General features: G+C 43.5%; 1 protein-coding gene across 1 annotated transcript in view; it reads left to right on the top strand.

Moving 5' to 3' along the window:
* Positions 1–2,018: 2,018 nt before the first annotated feature.
* Positions 2,019–16,113, top strand: part of MGMT (O-6-methylguanine-DNA methyltransferase) — a 141,826-nt gene continuing 127,731 nt past the window's right edge. The window contains exons 1-2 of the mRNA XM_064716516.1: positions 2,019–2,075; positions 10,938–10,981. Coding sequence (XP_064572586.1) covers positions 10,958–10,981 — 24 coding nt within the window. The 5' untranslated portion in view covers positions 2,019–2,075; positions 10,938–10,957. The remainder of the gene's footprint in view (positions 2,076–10,937; positions 10,982–16,113) is intronic.

Here is a 16,113-nt window from a genome sequence, read left to right as displayed (position 1 = left end):
GTTTAGTGCTTTTTTACAGGATCAGTGTTATGAAAATTCACTCACAAGCTTTAGTATTAATGAACTAGACTGGATGTGTCACTGAATGCTGGAATTCTTCTAGGGAGAAAATTAGACACATCTAACAGGGCACAGTCCCTCATTGTTAAAGGGCTGGAAATCCAAGAGTTCAGTGCTTGAAATGATACTTGAAGTGACAAAGATCCGAACTTGGCCAGCAGAAGGGTCAGAGATTTGAATAAGATTTTCATAATTCGGAAGACAGAGTGAACACTGGTCAGAAGCACCTTTCCCACCTCATTTATAAACAGGAATAAGTGACACTTCATCAAGTTCCAACGCAGCAAAGTTTGAAACAGCACAGAGAAACTTTCCTTTATAGTGCAAACACACAACTTTGGCTCCACTGCCAAAGCCCAAGATGGTAGGGTTTAAGGAAATCTGGATATTTTACATTCCCTATTCAAGCCTGTTATAATGCAAACTAAAATCATATTAAAGATAATCAATTTTCATGCTCCAGGCAATAAGGAGATCACCTTGGGAGAGGAGGCAGAGAAGATTAATATGTATTTTGGGGAGGTTTCCACTTATAATAAAGTTTCAGGAACTGGCTACTTTTCTGGCAAGGATATCAGGACACAGAGAATATTCCAGGCAGTTTAGAATAACTATTTCTAGGGTATCCCATCCAGTACAGAGCTTGATTTTTTTATTTAGAGAGAGGATCAACCTCCCATAAGCCACTGCCTTTGTATGGACATGCAGTGGCAGCACCTTTTAATTGACCATTAATCCAAGCCTCATTAGAAATAGGGAAAAGCTTCATTTTCTCATCAGTAAATGTCAGTTGCTCCAGTACAACTATTTTCAATTGTATTGGGGAAACTTCTGCACTTTGGACCATATTTTACATTTATTTTCTATTTCTTTTAGAATCAGATTTAACACACAGGCACTACCTCAATGTTGCTAGTTCTGTATTATTTACAAATTTTCCCTATGGAAAAAAGGATTTCCTGAATTCTGCAATGACTTTTTAAATATTGTTCTGATGTTTCCCAAGTGCAATCCTTCATTTTGTGACAGTTTCTGAATCATATAAACTCATAACATTTTTGCTGATGTAACTCAGATTGAGACTCTGATTCTCCAGCTTGGAAATTAGTGGTTTCTGCTGCAAACTCTACTGGCATTTCGTATCTTGTTCTTTTGAGTTTTATTACTTCAAATAAACCTCACTGCAAGATCACTTTCTTCTGGTGTTTCACTTTTTATCTCCTCCATGTCTGCTTTTAGGAATTGTATTTATCAAATGCTTCTACACTTGGTTGTTAATTCTCTGTCCCCACCTCACTCGTAACTTTGTAAATCTCAGAATTCCAGACTGGTTTGGGCTGGAAAAGACCCCAAATCCCCCCAGTGCCATGGCAGGAACACCTCCCACTGTCCCAGGTGCTCCCACCCCAATGTCCAGCCTGGCCTTGGGCACTGCCAGGGATGCAGGGGCAGCCACAGCTGCTCTGGGCACCTGTGCCAGGGTCTCGGCACCTTCACATGGAATCATTTCTTCCCCAGTTTCCCATCTAAATCCACCAATTTTCAGTTTATAGCCATTCCCTGTGTCCTGCCTCTCCATCCCTTATCCCAAGCCCAGCTCTCCTGGATGCTCTCCCCGGAGCATCCCGTGGAGCCCTTTAAGCTCTGCAAGGGGCTCTGAGCTCTCCCTGGAGCCTTCTCCTCCCCAGCAGAACACTCCCAGCCGTGTCAGTGAGCACAGATCGCTGTTTTGGGTGGATTTTTACAGAACTCCGCGTTTTTCCCACGCGCGCGGCCCAGCCCGCAGTCCCAGCCCCAGCCGGGCCGCACCGGCCGCGATGCTCCCGCCCGGCCGCGGCCGCACCAGCGCGGAGCAGCGCCCAGGGACCTCCCGGCTCCCTCCTAGAGCCGCCTGGAACTCCCCGGCTCTGCCTCTTCCCTTTCCCCCGCCCGGCTGCGGCTTCCGGGCGGCCCCGGCCCCGCCCCGGCAGCGCGGCCTGTGCGGAGCGGCCGCGGCCATCCCGGGGCGCGGGCAGGTGCGCGGGGAACGCGGCTGCCGGGTACACCAGGGACAGCCAGAGTATTCCAGGGACAGCCCCAGAGCTCCAGGGACAGCCCCAGACTGCCAGGAGTGACAGGGAGAGGCAGGGGCGGCCCGGAGGGTGGGCAGGCAGGCGGGTCGGGTGAGCGGGGGATGCTCGGCCCCCGGAGCCCGCAGAGCCGGGGCAGCGCGGACCCGCCGGGGCTGGGGCTGCGGGGGAGCCCGGCCTCCGAAAACCTGCTGGTTATTCTTGGAACAGTGCTGGGGAAGGAGGGGATGGATGGCAGCAGCCTGGGCTCACAGCGGGTTTTTGTCAATTTCCAAAATAATCGCTCCGGGAAGCGCCGGTCCCTTTCTGAAGCATCCCCTGGGCGCGGTGGGGATGGGGATGGGGCGGGCGGGCGGCGCTGCTGCTGGATGGGCTCCGAGAGCGTAAACTGCACCTAAATAATTGCCCAAAAGCCTGCCCAAAAGGGTGGTTTTAAGGTTTCCCTCGCTGGGAATGTTCCAGAAGTGTCTGAGCGCCGTGCTGTGCCATGTGCTCGGGGATGCGCCGATGGGACCATGTGAGCCGCTGTGGTTCCTCCCAGCCTGACCCGCTCTAATATAAGAAATAATAATAAGAGGGATTAGACCCACTCTAATAATAAGAAATTAATGTTAATCTGAAAATATCCTTTCAGCACTGATTCAAAAGCCAAGCTCTGCAGGTGTTTTAGAGTAATTTAAATATTATGCAATATACAATATATTATGCAATATATTATACAATATACAATATATATACAATATTATACAAAATATTATACAATATAATATATATAATACAATAATACAATACAGTAATATAATAATATATAAAATTACAGTATATAATATGTAATATATAATGATTATATATAATTTATACTATATAATATATTATATATAATTATTATATATAAATATATAGTTATATAATATAATACAATAAATGTATTATATATACATATTATACAATATATTATACAATATACAATACATTATACAATAACATAACTGCATGCAGCTTTTAAAGCACGGTAAATGTAAAGAACTATCTATTTGCTCCTCCCAAATAAACCGTACTTGTGGTGATGTGTATCTTATTTTTGTGGAATGGAGCTCTTATTGAATGGTGAGGTGCAGTCTCTGCGGTGTTCTACTTTGAAAAATCTCAGTTTTATGTACTGGGGTATTACACAGGTGCTGTGACAGTCATTTCTCAGGTCTCTTTTGTGTCCAGGCTTGTGCTCGCCCTGCACAAGGGTCATCATCTGGAGGGGTCTGTTGGGATGGCAGAGTTCCTTTGTAAACCTGTTAAAGGTTTTGGCCCCCAAGCACTGCCTATCTCACTCATGCACTGGCAACTAAAGTTGGGGCTGTGGGCTTATTCTTTCTGGGGCAAAACCTACCCCTTCAGTGTCTAAAAACATCCTTTTCTTGTGAATGTTGTCAGTCTGTGACATGATCTTTTCATAGTAAAAGTTTTGTTTGCTTTGTTTTCAAACAGAAATGACAGTTCTACCAAATTCTTCAGGTTTCAGCAGGAAAAAGATGTGGCAGTGTGAGCTTGTGAGGTGGCTTTAGCAATTCCTATCTGCATTCTGGCCCGTGACAAGTTCATTACACCAATTATTGCAGCAAGAGAGCAGAAGCTCTACAGGAAACTGTTGTAGTTAGAGACTAACTTGTGTTACCGTGGCTGCTTTACCTCTTGATAACTCTGCAATTACCTTGTCACCACTGTTTAATGCTTCACCCGTGCAGAGGATCAGCTCATGGCATCACTGAGGGCATCAGGGCCTGGAGGAGAAGCTGCTGCCCCTTGGGAGGGTTCCTGGGGTTGCCCTGAATGGCTGAATTAAGGATTTGTGCAGGAAAAGCAAGATGTTTGTTGTGGGAGGTGTGGGTGAGGTGGAAAGGCTGCACCTGAGCAGCTCTGGTTAAACTCACTGGTGGCAGGGGAAATACCTAGAAAAAGCAGTAGTGCCAAAAATCCAAAGGAGGGCATGTCAAAGACATGCATGGCTGGTTTTGTAGTGGGTTTTTTTCCTATACAAATAAGGTTTTGGAGACCTGAGAGCAGCTGATGCTTGTGAACTAATCCTCAGGGTGCCAGAGCAGCCAATGTGTAATTTCCCTGTCCCCCTCCTCTGGTGCATCCTCACCTGCGGGGCTGCAGGGTGGTTGTTCAGGTGTTGTGCTGGAAGAGCTTCATGGGAACAAATTGGAGGTCCAGGAGTGTTGGGGTGTCAAAATTAACCAGCAGCCTCCAGCCCAGTCAGCTGTTCTGCCTGGGACAGAGCTGACCTAAATTGCACTTAATTTCTGAAAGAAAAAGCCTTTCTGCAGGTAAGTTGTTGTTTCATAGTTCACAGAACAATATCAGAGAATGGTTTGGGTGGGAAGGAGGGGACTGTAAAGCCCATCCAGTGGCACCCAGGGACCTTAAATCCCATCTCAGAATTCCAGCGTGGTTTGGGTGGGAAGGGACCTTAAATCCCATCCATGCCACCCCAGCCATGGCAGGGACACCTCCCACTGTCCCAGGTGCTCCCAGCCCCAATGTCCAGCCTGGCCTGGGACACTTCAGGGCTCCAGGGGCAGCCCCAGCTGCTCTGGGCACCTGTGCCAGGGAACAATTCCTTCCCAGTATGATGCTGGAACAGAGCTTCAGCCATTTGAGCAGGAGCTCTGTTCCCATGTCACATTCTGAGCACATGGAGCTCCTAAATCCATCCTGCAGGCACTGATGTTCCCTCTGACACTGCAGAGTTCCTGCAGCACGATGCTCCCTGCCTGTGGAGCTGGCACTGCCCATTCCCAGCAGTTGTCAGGGAGGCTGGATGCACATCCCAGCCGTGGCATAACTGGAGGAGCCAGCACTTGTTAACTCTATTTGTTTTTATTATGGACATCGATCTGCCAGTCGCAATAATGCATTTATGGACATTTTTCTGCAAGCGCAGCGCTGGTGGCAGTTTTTACTGACAACTTGAGTCATCTGGACAGGAGTTGAAAATACGTTTATTTTATTGACGGATTGTGCAATTCTCTCGTTTACCCAGTGTTCATAAGATATCTGGACTGGTGAGGAGAATGTAACTGATGGGAAAACGGAGGGTGAAGTTTTAATTTCGGGAGGTTTGGAATCTTTTAGGTAGTGACAGGTTGCAGAACGCGTTTGGGGTAGGTTTGGGAGCTTTAACTTCATTAATGCTGTAATTAAAAAGTGAAAGGCTCGGTGTCCTTACAGCAGAATTCCAGATCTGAATTCCCTCCCTCTGCTGATAGCTGGGAATGTTACTGACCAGTAATTGTGCTGATTTATCTGAAGGTATAATGGGCAAAATCCTCCTAATGGAAGGAAAAGCCCCTGTTGAATTGAGTATTTCTGACATATCACCCAGCACAGGTGTGCTTGGGCCAGCATGAAGTTTAACACACAGCTGGAGGAGCAACCAAACTATAAAACCAAACCTGTGCTGAAGTATTCTTCATAAATACAGAATGCAGTTTTAAAACTGAGCTGCTTATGGTCCAGGCAATTTATTGAATGCCAATAAAGCTTGTGGGGTTTGGATTTTAATGAAGTTGAGTAATTGTAAAAGTTATTTGGAATATGTCGCTATTTTGATGCTTTTTGCTAATCCTTTTTCAGGTTGTTTCCTTATTTACTGTTTTATATCTGTACACCTAAATTACCATGCCCCAGTGGCTGTCAGGATTATCAGTTTATTCTGGGCCAAATTAAATGATACAGATAGTTTCAGGTATCTTTTCATGTCACTTGTAAAGCTTGGATGTGCAGCTGAAATTCTCCCTGATGCAGCGGAGAGTCTGAAAGTTATTAAACATACCTGAGCAAATCACCTTTAATTGCAAAGAGGAAGAGGAGAGTTCATTAAAACAAAGGTTCTGACTTCTGTCCTTTTTGAGTGAAATGGGAGTTAAAATAGCAGCACTGACCAATGGCCTGGAGTCTTGAGCAGCTTGGCAGTGGGGAATAAATAATAATTTGAGTTTTGTCCTGATGGATGCATTTTACCTTTCATTTTTATACAAATGCCACCTTTTAGTGCAGATCAATGCAGTCAGTATTTTAATATATATATTAGCACAGCCCAGTGGAGTCAGAGTGTTTTGTTGTGTGAATGCTGCCATCTCTGTGCTCCACGTGCAGATTTAGGTCCCTCCAGGTAACCCTGCATTAGCAGATAGCAAGAATTAGTGCTGTCTTGTCAGTGCTGCTGCTGCATAATCATCATCAGGAATACTGAAATTATCTGAGTGCTTTAGATCAGTCAGCACAAGGCAAACAACGCTCTTATCTCGGCTTGTTTGTACATTCAAGTGTGCAGAAGGTCTGTTAATTAGTTACACTTTTTAATAAACACCTAAAGTATACTTAAGGCCCTGTTAAAAGATTAATTTTTCTGTTTCACATCATAAAACCAGCAGATGAGTGTTCAGCACGTGGCAGTACACGGGCAGCACGAGCCTGCTTTGGCAGCCTGGGCTGGTGGTGGGGACAGGACAGTTCTGCTGTCACCCATGTCCTGCAGAAACAATTCCCAAAATTCACATTCCCTGCACTCTGCTGGATTTGAGGGTGGGCAGAGGTGCAGTGGGAACGGTGTGGGAAAAGGGAAATCCCTTGCACAGTCTCCTGCTGACGCCAGAAATGCCTCTGGTTCTTGGCTGACTCCATAAAATATGAAAATTTATGGTTGATGTGGTTTATTCAAGCTGGCCACAGTTGTTGGTTTGGGGGGTTTTTGGTTTGGTTTTCTTTTATTTTTTTTCTGAAATATTAGGGAATTAATTGGTTTGGAATCCAGCTTAGTGGGCCTGGATCACCATTCTCTTTTAACCTGGAGGTTTAGGCAGTGGGATGGAAGTGAAATCTCTCTGGCCAGGGTTGTGCTTTAGCAAGGTGAAAGTGGGGTCCAACAAGGCAAAGTGCTTCAGCTGAAACAAACTTTTAAAGTAAATTATGAAATCCCAGAAGGGTTTGGGCTGGAAGGGAGATTAAAGAACATCTGTTCCCACACCTCCCACTGTCCCAGGTGCTCCAGCCCCAGTGTCCAGCCTGGCCTTGGGCACTGCCAGGGATCCAGGGGCAGCCACAGCTGCTCTGGGCACCTGTGCCAGGGCTGCCCATTCTCCCAAGGAAGTAAGAAATGCTTGTTTTATTATTTTTTAAAACATACCAATAATACTATTTTCCCTGATTGCACCAGTTTAATGTACTTTATTTTCTATTATTGTTAATGCAGCTGGCCCTGGATTTAAATGCATTTCAGTTGCCTTTTTGTGCCATTTATATTTGATTCCTCAGCGAGACTTTCTAAGAATATGATTAACCCTCTGGGTCATCTTATAATGTAATTATTAATGATTGATTCTGTTTATCCTTGGGATCAATATGAGAAGCAAAAATGCTTTGGCATATATTTGGGGTTGATTTCTTGCATTCAGTAAACATGATCTGGTGACAAGACTGGTATTGGTTTATTACTCGGAACGTGTTTGATGAATCTGAAGTGTGTAATTAGTTTTATATAATGATGGTGATATGTGGGGTTTTTTACATGACTTATGTTAATATGGCCAATAGTGTTAACATCTCCTGCCACTAATAGTTAGGGTGGGGATGTATAGTAATTGATCTTCCTGGGAGTGCTGTAATGTAAAAACAATTCCGGCTGTTTGAAGTATATTTTACAAGTGTGCATTGGGCCTTTGGGATGTTATACTGAAAAACCCAATTGTACAGTTACCATGGGAACCCAATTAGAATAGATTGCTGGATTTTTTTTTTTCTTTCTCAGGCTTTCATCTTGACCAAAAATCTAATGTACTTTAAATGTTTTCATACGGAATTTTGTTCGTGTAGTCACTTGGTGTAATGGCTGGTTTTTAATTTTAGTGCTGAACCAGAGTGTTCTGTTGAGGGTCCCGAGGACTTATCCTTCAAGGAGAATCTTCCTTTAGTGTTTAAAAGTTGATGAACTGAGAAAAAATACTTTTTATTAATCCAAGTTCTTACTGCTATCACATGTACTCATCAGGCTGCAGTCCTGGGGGAGAAAAAACAGGGAAGTATCTCAAAGCCCAAGGACTTCTGTTCTGGATCATCAGCAAAACATGGCTGAAGAATTTCCTGCCCTTCAAGGAGCTGTTTTCGATGTCACCTCTGACTTTTCTTCCCCTTTGTGGCCTGTTGGCATATCCAGAGGTTTGGGATGCTCGCTGTGATGTGTTTGCTTCCTGCACCGTTGAGCTCCTGCAGGTGTTTGTGTATCTCCAGGTGTCCTGGGAGCATCCTGCTCCCTCAGTGCTGCTCCTGGGTGGCAGCAGAGCTTGTGGGGAGCTTGGGAACATCTTGCTGGAATGGCCAGGGGAAGCTGAGGCAGGAGAGGTGGAGATGGATATCACTGCTCCTTGTTGGCAGCTCTGAGCTAGTCAGGATTGTCAACTATTTATTTTTCCCATACTACTCATTAATCCCTTCAGTTCATCCACTCTGCAAATGCAGGGGGGAATTTTCCATTTTTGGTGAAGCCATTGCTGAAGTGAAGGTTTCAGTTTTTCGAGGTTTGGTTCTGGTGTCTCAGTTTCCACACCATGGAAGTGGTATCACTGGATTGATCAATGTGTGTTGCTCCAAAGAGGTTTTGACTTTTTGTGGTATCACTGGATTTGATCAACTTGTGTTGCTCCAAAGAGGTTTTGGCTTTTAGTGGTATCACTGAATTTGATCAATTTGTGTTGCTCCAAAGAGGTTTTGGCTTTTCGTGGTATCACTGAATTTGATCAACTTGTGTTGCTCCAAAAAGGTTTTGGCTTTTTAGTGGTATCACTGAATTGATCAATGTATCACTGAATTGATCAATGTGTGTTGCTCCAAAGAGGTTTTGGCTTTTTGTGGTATCACTGAATTTGATCAATTTGTGTTGCTCCAAAGAAGTTTTGGCTTTTAGTGGTATCACTGAATTGATCAATTTGTGTTGCTCCAAAGAAGTTTTGGCTTTTATTGGTATCAGTGAATTGATCAATTTGTGTTGCTCCAAAAGGTTTTGTCTTTTATTGGTACCACTGAATTGATCAATTTGTGTTGCTCCAAAGAGGTTTTGGCTTTTCGTGGTATCACTGAATTGATCAATTTGTGTTGCTCCAAAGAGGTTTTGGCTTTTCTTGGTATCACTGAATTGATCAATTTGTGTTGCTCCAAAGAGGTTTTGGCTTTTATTGGTATCACTGAATTTGATCAATTTGTGTTGCTCCAAAGAGGTTTTGGCTCCTTGCCTTCAAAGTCACCCTCAGGAGAACCCTTCAGCTGCACGTGAAGTTCTGACCTCCTCCATCAAGACAGTCTTTGCAAGGCTGAGCTGCATTTTGGAGGGATGGTTTGGACTTTCCAACGGGTGTTTTTTGTATGATTTTCCCCAATTTGGCTGTCAGAAATCCTCTGACCACAGTGGTTTGGATATGGCTGGTTTTATCCAAGCTCTGGTCACCCAAGGAAAGCCTTGTTGGGTGAGCAGATGGAGCTCAACCAGGGTTTGAAATGAGCTTCTGGATAAATCTGATTGTTGAGGCAAAGATTTCATCTTTACCCTTCAGGAGGATCTAAAAAACCTGAGCGTTGCTGGGTGCTTTGAAATACCCAGCTCTGAACTGATGATAGAAGTAAATTGCTATTTTATTTTTAGCTCTATCACAGATATTTTAAGTAGTTCTATTAGACTGCTCATCTGCCTGACCTGCATTTAACAATGCACAGTTCTCTTTGCAATGCCTGCCTTGTTATATAGTTAAAATACTAATTATTCATCTTAATTTTAAACACTTAAGTACGATGCAATGTTAAGATTAAATGTTACTTTTTGGTTTTAAGTGGCTGGGAAGTGGCCATGTGTTCTGTCAATGCCTTGGACTCCAAGGAGAGGTCTTGGAAAGCCTGGGATGTTGATATAATTTCATTTTTAAGAGATTTACCATTCCTGAAGTGGATACCGTTATCCCTGCCCATGGAGTGGTGATTCTCTGATTTCAGTGGAGCAGTTCCCATCGAGGCTGGCTGTGAGTCAGGATTGTGAAGCTGAGCTTTGGCACTTAATCTCCTTGGTTTTAAAAAATACAGTGTTTGTACCACGTCTTTCAAAGACAGAGTGATATTAGCTGAGTGGCACTAAAAAAAACATAGAGGAGGGAGGTAAATGCCAAAGAAATAGGAAATATCCTTTATTTCCAAGGGGAGAGCAAAAAGGAACCAGTTGTGGTTTTTAATGATATAAATAATGTTAAAGGCTAGAATTATAATAATTGAAGTTAAAATGTTTTAGGTACTCAGTGGTGTGAAATCTGTGCTTTTAAACCCAGAATACATCATAATCACTTGCTTTAAAATCACTTTCATGCCTTAAAATGTGGCATTTCCTAAATCACAACAGGCTCTTCATTTTACTCAGTCGCTTAGAAGTACATGACAGCCTGTAAAAAATTATTCAATTAATACTTTTATCTTTGGAGGCATTCTTATTCCAGATATCAGAGTTGTGCAGTGCTTGTTGTGGAAGAACTCTTCAATGTGCCATCTGTTGATTTTTTTTTTTTTGTTTGACTCATGACGAGTGGGTGACTTAACATTAAAATTCCATGTTGTTTGTGAAAAAAACCAAACTCCCTTTGGAAATTCTGCGTACTGAAACTTGGAGCTCGTTTAGAAACTGATGCAGGGGTGGATATTCTGGATATTCAGCTCTCCCTGTGGAATTCAGATTTAACAATCTAACTGGGAATTTATATTTATTTTTTTTTTTCCTTGCAGGTGGAGCCTTTTCCTCCAGGATGGCATCGAGGATGGTTCCCAAAGTAAGTTTCCAGTGCAGTGCCCTTGCAGGGAGGTGGACAGTGGAAGTCCAGCATTACAAAAGAGTTCACGTAACATAGTTTGTTTTCTCCCCAGTGCCCAGCAGTCAGGATTAGGAATCCAGTTGACAAGATTGATGCTGCATTGTAAATCTCTGTAGCTCTGTCATGGTTGGTAACAGGCATCAGTGGACCTTTCCCCAGCACGTATCCATCTGCCACAGAGCATAAATAACAGGACAGGGCTGCTCTCTCCGTTTTGTTGCTGTTTCCATCCCCTAATAATAAACACCTCCCTGGAAAACAGGCTTAATTTTGAGGCTTGATGCTTCAGTGATGTAAGTGTAGGTCAGTGACATTGTAGCAAAATAAGAAACATGGATGTTTATCCAAATATTCAGACAATTTACTCTGCTGAATGAAGGGCATCAACACATTGTTAGTCTGTAGCTGTCTCCCTGAAATAGTTGAAATGAACTTTGAAGACACAAATACTCTTTTTTTTGTGTGTGGAATACCTATTTTTGTAACATTAGTGGTGTTCCTCTAGGAAAACACTTCTTGTGCAATCACACCTGCATTTCTAACTATTCCTGTTGGCAACTTCTGTCACTGCTCTAAATGTCTGAGTAGTGGCATCTCTTGTGGTTTTAATCTGCTTTACATAATGTCATGTGGCTTAGGAAGGAGCATTTTGCTGGTTTGTGTTGTTTACCTCTTTTCTACAAAGGCAAATCGGTTTTGTTTTTTAAAACAGAATGGTTAAGGAAGAAATCCAGGTAAATAAATTATTGCTTCACTTTTTTCTTTTGAACCATCATCCCTTTAGTCACATTTATGCATCTTCCAGTTGCAAACACCTTTTAGCAGAGGGAGGGAGAATCCCTGGCTCCCTCATTGCAGGCTAGGTGTGATATAGCTGGCAAGTGACACGAAACTAATAATTTATTATCTAACCTTTTCATTTCCCCCTCTCTCACGTGGAGTTGAAAGGTGCAGCTTGAGCTGTTCGGGGAGTTTTCCCCTTTTGATATGTGGGAAGACAGAAGGTTTGAGGTAAAACACTCCAACTCCGCTGTGGGCACTGTGCAGACACTTCCCTGTGCTCTGGATGCATATTAAATATTGATGTCCTGATGTAATTGGTGATTTTCGGGCTGTTTTCAGTGTGTGATCAGTGTGCACAGCCCCACGTTGGGGTGACACCCAGCGTGTGCCTGGCCATGGATTTGCAGGAATCAATTATCACCCGTGCAATGTGCTGAACACTTTTTAAGGAGGCTGCTGAAAAATGCTTTGGGAAAGCAGGCAGACGTGGGAGTTTTCCATAATCACTGCCTGTGCCTCCCACTCCATCCCTGGTTCTGCTGCAGTGACCAGAGATGAGTTTTGGGGTTGGGTTGGGTTGGGCTCTGGGTGACCAAACCTCAGGATATCTCCATATTTAGGGATTTGGGTGGGGGTTTGTTGTGCTTCTGACAATGTGGCAGTTTTTGTATTTCATTAGAAAACTCTAAATGTCATTCTGCTCCTCGCTGCATTTCTGGCAGTTAAATTTGAAGTTAGTGAATGGATTCTTGTATTAACCCTGATGCTTTCCTGTGTTAATAGTGAAAACCTTGTCCTGACTCCAGCAGGGATGGACAGCTGTAGGAAAATCCAGATGTGAATCCCAAGACTATGCTCTTGTTTTTTTATACAGATCTTTGCAACACCTCTTCTGTCTGTATTTATTTCGCTGTATTTTGTGTTTTTAGTGAATCCCTAGTACACATTTTGCTGCTCTGCTCACTTCAGAAATTTCAGTGAAATTCTTTTCTCACACACAACTCAGATTCCTGACTCTCCTTCAGCTTAAGGAGCACTATTAATGGTTTTGTTCATATTGCTTAGATTTATTTTGTTATTATTCTCCAGCTCCTACTCTTCAGGTAGAGCTATTTTGGTATTATAAAGAATGATGGATTATATAGGAAAGTTTCTTTTGAAGCACTCCTGATATTGTGCAATGCACTTGGGGGTCAGCTACACTTGACTGATGCATGATTTATCCCATGTCCCTGCCACTTCCTGAGATAAAGCTGCTATTTTATCAAAAATGCCAGCAAGTGTGATTTAGAATTTATACCCCTCCTTTTTCAAATAATTGTTCTGATTACTTTCTGGCACGGCAATAAAATGATAAAGGTAATTGCACACAAATGTGAGATAGCACCAAAATACAATAAAATTAACCTGAATTAGCTTGACTTGTCGATGAGAAGTATTTATGAAATGTATTTTTGCAATAAGGGAGACTGATATTATAGCTGGAAGGTGAGTTATTGCCTTAATGTAATACTCTTTGAAATTTAAAAAAGAGACTGTTACAGTTGAGGGTGATTGTGCCTTTGAAATTAAGTTGAAGTGATTCTTATAATTGGCAGCAATAATGCATTGGGAAGGTAATATCTTTTATTGTGTTATGCCTAGTTGCATTATCTTTTATTTAGCTGGTCCTGACTCCAGCTCTGCAGAGAAGACAAGCAGGAGCAGATCAGGAATTTTGTGGATTTAGGTGATAAAAACTTGAAATGTTACCCAATATTAAAGTCATTCTTCTGCTGTTTTTTTTTTTTTCATTTTTAGCCCATTTTCAGTTCCTCTGAACCTGATACATGGCTCATTTGATTAAAATTTCATCTGTTTTCCTTGTATTGGAGTAGTTGCCGTGTATTTACATCAGGCTGAGCCTGTAAGAGCCGAGCGCTCCAGGCTCGCTGTGTCAGGTGCTGATTTGGGCAGTGAATTTTGTATTTCTCTGTACCTCTCACAGAAAAGCGTGAACGCACTCTTACAGCAAACCTCTCAATGGTTTTTAAGGAGTAGATCCTCAAATCCCAGAATCTCTGAGGCTGGAAAAGCCCTCCCAGCCCACGGAGTCCCAGCTGTGCCCCATCTCCACCTTGTCCCCAGCTCCGAGTGCCACCTCCAGGTGCCACCTGCAGGGATGGGCACTGCAACCCTCCCTGGGCATTGCCAGAGCCCCCTTTCCATGGGGAAATTCCTGCTGTGCCCGCCCTGAGCCTCCTTTGCTCCAGGTGAGCCCCTTCCCAGCTCCTCAGGGATTCTGCAGCCCCTGCCCAGCTCCTCAGGGATTCTCCAGCCCCTTCCCATCTCCATTCCCTTCCTTGGACACGCTCCAACCCCTCCATGTCCTTCTTCTCCTGAGGGGCCAGAGCTGGGCACAGCACAGAGGGAATTGTACCTGTATATAGATAAGTCAATATGTGGCCAGTACTTTGGATTTAATTCTTGAAGTGATGAACACATCTGGAAAATTACGATTACTGCACTATGACTTTTCCTTTGCAAGAGATTTCATGGGGTCATAGAATATCTTGAGTTGAAAGGGACTTGTTGAAACTCAACCCAGTAACAACAAAATAGGTGCTTTTGGGGGCCCTCTAATTGTTAAGAGACAAGGTTCTTAATTTTTATTCTTTAGTACATTTATTTATTTATTGCTTGGAAGCAAATTTCTTAATTATTTTTAAATATATATATTACAAGTATAAAAAATCAGTGTTTTATTCCCTCTGACTGTTAAAATATTGAACAACTCAACAAAATATAACATTGCTTTGTAGTGCTTCTAACTGAATCTTCTGCCATAGGATTTCCAGCTTCAAAAATGAGGAGCTGGAGGACTCAATCCCTTTGGTAGGTCCTTGGAAGGGTAAGAGGGACAATGTGCTTCCCCTCCCCTTGGAAGTGACCCCAGGACTTGTGGCTTTTGGGCTGGTTCCTGGTGGGATTTGCCGGTACTAACTCAGTGCACACACTTGTTACCATAATCTAATTATTCCAGGAATATCTGGCACTGTCCTGTCCACTTTCCCTCCCCTTGGGGCTCCATTTCTTTCCCAGTTTAATTAATTATAAAATCTCTTGGCAGTTTGGTGAGTAAATCTGTGTGCCCACCATGATCAGGAATTTTTAAAATTAATAAACACCACACTTCTTCTGTACTGTGTGTAAGTAGAAGCAGAGAATTGTCTGGGTAGGAAAACACCTCAGAGATCATCAAGTGTTATTCTTTGCTTTGTGCCATTGATATTACGTGATATCAATTTCCTGATTGATGTATATGTGCTTTATTATGGTATCCATGCTTTGAGTGCCACGTGGCTGCTGTGCCTGCAGCCCATTTAAATTTCCTGTATAAGTAATGGCTGGGGAAAGATGCAGGATGTGTTTACATGTTTTTGGAGAGGTTCTGGAGGAAACAATGCAGCAGAATTCCTGTTTGAGCAGCCCGCTGGGGTCTGCTGTTCAAGCACCAGCTCCAGTCCAGGCTTGGCGTGAGCAGCAGATGGAGTTGAAAGCTGCACTTGTTGAGCGTGGAACGCAGGAGCTGTCACCCACCTGCCCCTTGCAGGGGAGCTGAAATGGGTTTATTACAATTGCAGTGCCCTTGCAGGAAAGCCAGGCAGCCAGGCCAGCCCTGGGTGCTGGGAATTGCTCGCTGCTCCCGTCTGCCAAAGCCGCGACTGAAGGCGCAGCCAAAGAGCCAGAGGCGACCACTGCTTGGAAAGGCACTTCCCAGCTTGGCATTTCGGGGGCTTCTGGGTGCCATCCAAAGAGGATTAGTAGGATAATGCGATGGGACAACAGGAACTTGCTTTTGTTGTCTTTGATTGTTTAATAAAGAATTACGTGTTTGCTCTCCTCGAAGACTTTTGAAATGCCGTGGAAAGCAAATGTTGCTCCGTGTGAGCACGTATCCCCCTGGTTTTTGGGGGCTTGTGTGAAGTGGGCCTTTGGATAAGGGAAGAGGAGCACTGATTTTGAGTGTTTATGCCAGTGTATATTTGTATATGTTCAGAATATGCAGTTTGATTCTGTACCTTCACATTTTTATGGGATTAGTTCCTCGCAAGGTAAAGAAATTGCATCACCCCAAACTAACCCTGGATTTGCTTCCAGTCTGTCTGACATTTCCTTTCCAAACCTCCCCGCGCCAGGAAATGAGGAGGTTTTGTTTTCATACCCTCTGAAGTTGCAGGTTTGGCTTAACCAGGGTTAGATTTACTCAGAGAAGCAGTGAGACACACCAGGAGAGCGCTGCAGGGTTTCAGTGCAGCTCTTGTTTG

The sequence above is a fragment of the Zonotrichia leucophrys genome, chromosome 6 (genome assembly GCF_028769735.1).
Source record: "Zonotrichia leucophrys gambelii isolate GWCS_2022_RI chromosome 6, RI_Zleu_2.0, whole genome shotgun sequence".
Taxonomy (NCBI): Eukaryota; Metazoa; Chordata; class Aves; order Passeriformes; family Passerellidae; genus Zonotrichia; species Zonotrichia leucophrys.
This window is presented reverse-complemented; position numbering and strand designations above follow the sequence as displayed.